We start from the raw sequence: 7188 nt of genomic DNA, 5'->3' as shown, positions 1-7188 counted from the left end.
AATGGCTCGGGGCTCAAGAACTTCGTCGGATCAACTCTCCGAGTGATTTCTAGGGCAGAACACTGCTCAAAAACCCCAGAATACTCAAGGAGAGGGTTGAAACTATGTTCAAAAGTGTGAAATGACGTCCAATTGACGTCATATTTATAGGGAACAGGCCCAATACGGGCTACAGAATCAATACGGCCGTATTGAGTTCAATACGGCCGTATTGAAGCTCAGAAATTTCAATACGGCCGTATTGAGTTCACTGCGGCCGTATTGAAGCTTCAATACGGCCGTATTGATTTCAGTACGGCCGTATTGAAGTTTCAGAAACTTCAATACGCCGTATTGAGTTCACTGCGGCCATATTGAAGCTTCAATACGGCCGTATTAAGTTTAGTACGGCCGTATTGGGCTTCATTCCCTCCACTTTCTTATTTTGAGCTATTCTAAGACCTCTAGACCTACAGAGAACCCTCCTAGGGCCTTCCAGGAGTCCTTCTGGCTGATCTTCCTTCAGTCTTCGAGAGTCTTCAAGCTTTATTTCCGACCCGGACAATTTTAGGGGTCTACATCGGTCACCTTGAGGAAACACCAAAACTGGATTCAAAAGAAATGCCAAATGACAAGCCAAATTAGGTTCAAATTTAAGACAAATGTAACATGCTTTTCATGCTTGTAGATTTGAATGGCACATGCTCACGGTTTTAGGCTCCACAATTCAAATTCAAATTTCAATACAAACATAATTTTCAGCACACTTTTAAACAATGAAGATCAAACACTCACGGATGGAAGAAAATTTTTAAGACATTTTGAAATTTTGGAAACCTACAATATTTCTAAGAAAACTACTAATGAACTAGTAGTAGTTTAGGAACTCAAATGTAAACAAAAATTATGAGCATATACCTAAGGCTATGGATCTCGGCCAAATCCAGAAAAATACTTTGTAAGATGCAATTCAAATGAAAATCAAATCGGATCAACAAGCATAGCTAGGAATGATGAACATGAAAGAACTACACAATCCTACTAGACATGGATTTCAAAACAAAATTAAGACTCAAGCATATGATGACCGAAAAAAATTTCAAATGTGACTTAAAGAAAGCAAAACGTTCTTAGGCAGAAAATTCCTAAAAGCACAAGAAGAGAGCATGATTCATGGAAGCATATTAGCACAAAAGCATAATGAATCATTCAAGCATAAGAAACTAGATCCATCAATTTTTAAGGCTAAAAAATAGATCTAGGAAGGAAGCAACTCTCATGTGACAAAACTCAAAACAACATAGACACAAGATGAAGAAAAACAATCCACGGATCACCACAACAAAAGATAAGAACTAGAACTTATCTCTTGTAGAAACCGGATGCTCTTGATACCACTTGATGGAGTTTAGGTTGAAGCAATGGATGGATTCTTGCTTTTCCTTGAGCTTGCCACGGATTGAATGATGGAAGAAGATGATTGAAATGATAGGAGAAGATCCCTAAGCTATGGATGGAAGCTTTGGGACTTTTGTTCCCCTAGGTAGTTCTACTTGAGTTACGTAATCTGGGAAGGCTGACACAAAATAAGGACGTTCATTTTGACCTACATCGAATCCATGTCTGTTTAATATCCTTTCTACCATTTGATCTAGATTATCATTTGGATTCCTATTAGGTTGACCTACGTTTTGTCGAAAAATTCCATTCCCATATGGATTTTCCATCTCATTCAGATTTGCACTCATGGCTCTCGAGGGTGGTCCATCACCTAATTTATCTCCTATTTTGTTTATCAATTCATACAGAGGAGTCATAATATTATGCATTTGGGTTGACAACAAATTGACCATGTCATGATTACTATAGTCCATCTGTTGACGAAGAGTCATCATGGCTTGATTACTAATACCTGTAGGGACGTAACTACCCTGTCGAATCAGGGAACCTTCCTAACTTGTTCCTACGTGTTGATATGGGTCTTGATGGCATCCTTACTTGCATGAACTTGAGATGATGAGCAAGGAGGAGGACGCCTTCTCCAAGGATCAAGTTCTTCAAAGGTGGACCAAGGTTTTAGGGTGGATGATGATGGAATGGACGAAAATGAAGGTTGGGTAGAAGGTGTTTGAGGAAATGCTTGAGAATGGTACTCTAGGGTTGGCTCACTTCATGATGATGAAGGCCACTTCTAGGGTTGTTTCTCTCAAGGTGGAGATGGTAGGGTTTGGCCGAAAATAGCCAAGGGTGACTAAGGAAAGATATAAAGGCATTAAAGGCTCTCTTTATATTCAATATCCAAAGTATTTACAAGGTGTGGGGTGTTGGGTATTTATAGGAGGGGAGGCATCTAGGGTTGCATTTGGAGTAGGCAAATGCATTCCAAATGAAATGCAAATGAACCCTAGATGCAACTTGGTGGCCAAGGATGAAATCTTTGGGTTTAGATTGGCTATATCTAGGTGCATGATAAGACCATGCAACCCTTGCCCTCCACTTGGGCCTAAGCCTTTCTAACACCAAAAATAGATCCAATGAGCACCAAAAAAATGCGTCACCCTTCTAGTTAACACCCTAGCCCAAAATTAAAAACCCTAATCATCTATAGCACCCCATAATACAAGGGTAAAAAGGGAAATACAAGGGAAAATAAATTCTAAGTCCTAAACACCCCAAAATACAAGGGTAAAATTGGAAATACAAGTAAAATAAATTCTATGATTAAAAAGAACTTAGGAGCTAAGGTCCAAAAGTGGCCTCACTAACCCATTCCTCTTGCCTCCTTTAATATATCACCTCTTGGTCTTCTCGGCCTTAGTGTTATTCCATCATTCCCTCCCTCTTGAAAAGGATTTGACCTCAAATCAAGAGGTTCCTCATGGTGGGCATCATGACCAACAAAAACATAAAAATAAGCATTAGAGGTAATAGTATATGATAGAAATGGAAAGTGTATCCTAAGAGGAGTTCTACTAAAAATGCTAAAAAGATTGTCTAAATTAAAAGGACTAGACTTTCTAATGTTAAGGATAGGATCCTCCCCACGGTGAAGTCTAGGTGTATAACTAAAACCTAAAAAGGTAAAAAGACTAAAACTATAGCACACTAATGTATTAGTCCTAAAAACTAAAATATATTGTTGGAAGTGCCCAATGTAATGACCTAGGTATGTATTGGAAAATAAAGAAAACTTAACTAAAAAATTACCTAAACAACTTTGTATTGCATAATTTGTTGGATACATATGAGAAAAAGGTGTTAAGAGGAGTCTAGGAAACTCATATAATCTAAGTTTGTCTTGTAGGAAAGTATTCAAGTTAAGTTCAAATAAGTTTGAACTTCCTTCAAGATCAAAAATAGAAGATACAACACCATGAGATGTATCCAACAAACCATACAAACCAAAAGTTGGGTGTTTTATGAAGAAAACTAAAGTAGAAAGAGTCTTAAAGAAAGAAAGCTTATCTTCCTTAGGCACCACCAAGGAAGTAGCACAAGAAGTGGGACTAAGTGAAGTCCACTTCTTCTTCACTAAATCTTGAAGTTGAGATTCTTTTTCTTTAAAAAGGATTTGTTTTTGAATCTCCACTTCATGACTAGTGGCAACGTGAGAGAAAGAGTTAAGGTCTTGATGAATGAAGAAAGTCTTTTTAAAATCATTTTCAATGGGAAAGTGACTCTCTTCAAGCATAAGCCCTTTGGAAGAAACATTATCCTCCTTACTCTTTTCTAAGAGTGTTGGTTGTTGTTTTTCATTTTCTACCCACTCTTTAACCTTCTCTATACTTTTCTTTATTTTTTCTTTCTTTTCTATTTTCTTTTCTTTTTCTTTCCTTCTAAGTTCCTCCTCTCTTGTTGTATTTTCTTGCTCATGCATACTCCTAGGAACTCTAACTTCTTTGCCTTTTTGAGATCTAGTTGGAACAATCCTAGGTTGGGATCCACTAGTTTCTCTCCTCTCAACTAATTTTGCAAGTAGTTGTTTTATTTCCTCATTATTTTTTTCAAACTCTTTTTCTTTTCTTCTCAATTCTTCCTCTCTTTTTATATTTTCCTCTTCTTTTTTTCTTAGGTACTCTTTGAGTTGCCTAATTTCTTCCCTAACACTAGACCTAGTACTACAAGAGTTATGACCATGGACACTAGAATGATTACTCATCTTTGATCCAAAAAGGTTTTCACAAAGTGTTTTCAAAAAGGTTTGAAAAAGTTTTCAAAAAGAGTGAGTGATAAAAGGATTTTCACAAAAAAAGATTTTCAAGGTGCAAGATAGGTATGAAAAGGCCTAAGTGTACAAAGTGAACTATCAAGGGAGGTGGACTACTAAGAATCACTTAAAAGCCAAGCCTTTTCAAGTAAAAATCACTAAGCCTTTTCACACTTTTCTCACAAAAACAATTTTCACAATACTAAGGTGTGTGATGTGCACGCCCCCCTAGTAGGCAAATGAAGCCTTCTAAACGAAACATATAAACAATGTAAAGTCCTAGGCAAATATACTACCAAAGCTTTAAAGCATGCAAAGGAAAGCACTTAAAGCATATGATAGTCAGTTTCCTAGGTGAAGGTTTTCAAATCACCTTCAAACTACACGAAACTACCACCAAATTGAAAAGGTTTAAAAATGGCCAATTACAAACCAAAAATGAATGAAACCAAGGCCAAAAACACAAGAGGCCGAAATTTAACAAGAAAGAAATAAGTAGAAGAAAAAAAAAGGAAGTCTCCAAGTCTTCAATTCTCCACCCCTTCACAATGAACACCCAATGTTAGTCTTGAAATGGTGTTTGCACTCTTTGAATTGGTGTGATCCTCCAAAGTTCCTTGAACTCCAATCGGACAACCCCTCCACTCAATCCACCAAGAAAGTGTGTAGTGTTTTAGAAGTTTTCCCCACCTAGATCAAGAAGAAAACACAACCCAAGAGTACAAGAGGCCAAGAAAGAAAAACTAAAAAGGCACAATTAAGAAAAGGCTAAACTCAAATGGAATTTATGAGACAAACTTAAGAGTAGAAGAAAGACTCAAAAACTGAAATTAAGGCACATTAATAAAAGGAAAGCACACAAAAGAGTAATTCTTAGAATGGCACTAGAATAGAATTTAGCAAGTAGGCTTAAAAGAAAAATTATGCACTTAACATGTTTGATTTATTGTCTCATTCGGCCATTAAGTATTGTCCAATGGTCCAAGAATTAACTCCAAGTGCTATGGTATGAAAGTTGGTCCAAAACTCCACAAGTCTAGCAAAGGTTCCTTTTTTCTTATTTTTGGTTTCTTTGTTCTTTTTGGGCTTGTCCAAGTCTTGGCTTTTTTTTTTTGTTCAAAGTCCAGCCACTTTTCTCTTTTTTATTTTGAATTTTATACTATTCCTTTGCTTGGGTTTTACACTTGTTTTTGGTGGTTTTGTTAGCAACTTTTTGGAGTATTCTTTTAGCAACTTACACTAGCTTAATGAGACAAAATTTGAGTGTTTTTCTTAAGTTTTTTAATAGCCCGCGTCCAGCAGCAAAGATAGGCATATTGAAATCAATTTCACACTCAAATTATCAAACATCATGTAGGCATACAAGTTCACCAAGGAATACACAAAAAATTGGCCGAAAATTTGAAGTAAGTATGTGTAAAGGAATTAATCACACATGATATTTTAAGTGATGTAGAACATGCTAGAACTAATTAGCATGCATGATTGACTCTCTAAAGCACATCAAGGACTCACGACCATTTTATCAAACAAGTGGCATGCATGTCATTTTTTGTTCATTTCAAAGGCTAAGCATAAAAAACTTGGAATTTCTTTCAAGGTAGTTCAAAGAGACAAGCTTGTGACAAAACTGGATGGATTAAAAAAAATAAAAACATTAATGTATAACATGCAGCCCAAAATTTCCAGCAACTCAAAAATTTAAAGAAAAAAGCAAGAACCTAAATAAGAAAGCCTAAAATGCCAAGATGATTCACAAAGAACATATGGTATGAATCAGCACATGAGAAGAGATTTATGGATCATCAAAATATGGCAATTAAGATGATTCATTTAGGCACACTTAGGAGACATGTAAGGAAGACATGACATGACCGAATATTTTTAAAGATAAAGAGATTGTTACCCTTGAAGAACCAAGGCTCTAGATACCACTTGATGGCATCCTTACTTGCATGAACTTGAGATGATGAGCAAGGAGGAGGACGCCTTCTCCAAGGATCAAGTTCTTCAAAGGTGGACCAAGGTTTTAGGGTGGATGATGATGGAATGGACGAAAATGAAGGTTGGGTAGAAGGTGTTTGAGGAAATGCTTGAGAATGGTACTCTAGGGTTGGCTCACTTCATGATGATGAAGGCCACTTCTAGGGTTGTTTCTCTCAAGGTGGAGATGGTAGGGTTTGGCCGAAAATAGCCAAGGGTGACTAAGGAAAGATATAAAGGCACTAAAGGCTCTCTTTATATTCAATATCTAAAGTATTTACAAGGTGTGGGGTGTTGGGTATTTATAGGAGGGGAGGCATCTAGGGTTGCATTTGGAGTAGGCAAATGCATTCCAAATGAAATGCAAATGAACCCTAGATGCAACTTGGTGGCCAAGGATGAAATCTTTGGGTTTAGATTGGCTATATCTAGGTGCATGATAAGACCATGCAACCTTTGCCCTCCACTTGGGCCTAAGCCTTTCTAACACCAAAAATAGATCCAATGAACACCAAAAAAATGCGTCACCCTTCTAGTTAACACCCTAGCCCAAAATTAAAAACCCTAATCATCTAGAGCACCCCATAATACAAGGGTAAAAAGGGAAATACAAGGGAAAATAAATTCTAAGTCCTAAACACCCCAAAATACAAGGGTAAAATTGGAAATACAAGTAAAATAAATTCTATGATTAAAAAGAACTTAGGAGCTAAGGTCCAAAAGTGGCCTCACTAACCCATTCCTCTTGCCTCCTTTAATATATCACCTCTTGGTCTTCTCGGCCTTAGTGTTATTCCATCAGGTCTTGCATAACAAAATCCAAACCATTAGGTCCAGGATTATATCCCTGTGGGGATACGTGCATTTGTGGATTAGGTCCTAAGAAAGGTATTGGCATTTTGACATGTACTGGTTGGGTATTTTGCCAATTCTGTGGCATACCCCAGGGATATTCCCTAGTGACGTTTGCTAGTTCCTGAGTAACATTTGTTTGCCTAGCTGTATTTTCGAGTAACACA

At 37.1% G+C, this 7188-nt stretch overlaps 1 protein-coding gene across 1 annotated transcript; it reads right to left on the bottom strand.

The window, feature by feature from the left end:
* Window positions 1–1327: 1327 nt before the first annotated feature.
* Window positions 1328–7188, bottom strand: LOC145954224 (uncharacterized). Its single transcript, XM_083068107.1, has 2 exons — window positions 6093–7188; window positions 1328–4876 (listed from the first exon to the last, which is right to left on the bottom strand). The coding sequence occupies exon 2, from the start codon at window positions 4136–4138 to the stop codon at window positions 2741–2743; it is 1398 nt and encodes a 465-aa protein (XP_082924233.1). The 5' UTR covers window positions 4139–4876; window positions 6093–7188; the 3' UTR covers window positions 1328–2740.

This window comes from Cajanus cajan, chromosome 2 (assembly GCF_000230855.2).
Source record: "Cajanus cajan strain Asha chromosome 2, NIPB_CcT2T_4, whole genome shotgun sequence".
NCBI lineage: Eukaryota > Viridiplantae > Streptophyta > Magnoliopsida > Fabales > Fabaceae > Cajanus > Cajanus cajan.
The sequence above is the reverse complement of the archived record's forward strand: the minus strand, read 5'-3'. Positions and strand labels throughout refer to the sequence as shown.

Coding starts and splice junctions, on each gene's coding strand:
- LOC145954224 (XM_083068107.1), bottom strand. CDS start 4,138: ATGAGTAATCATTCTAGTGTCCATGGTCATAACTCTTGTAGTACTAGG.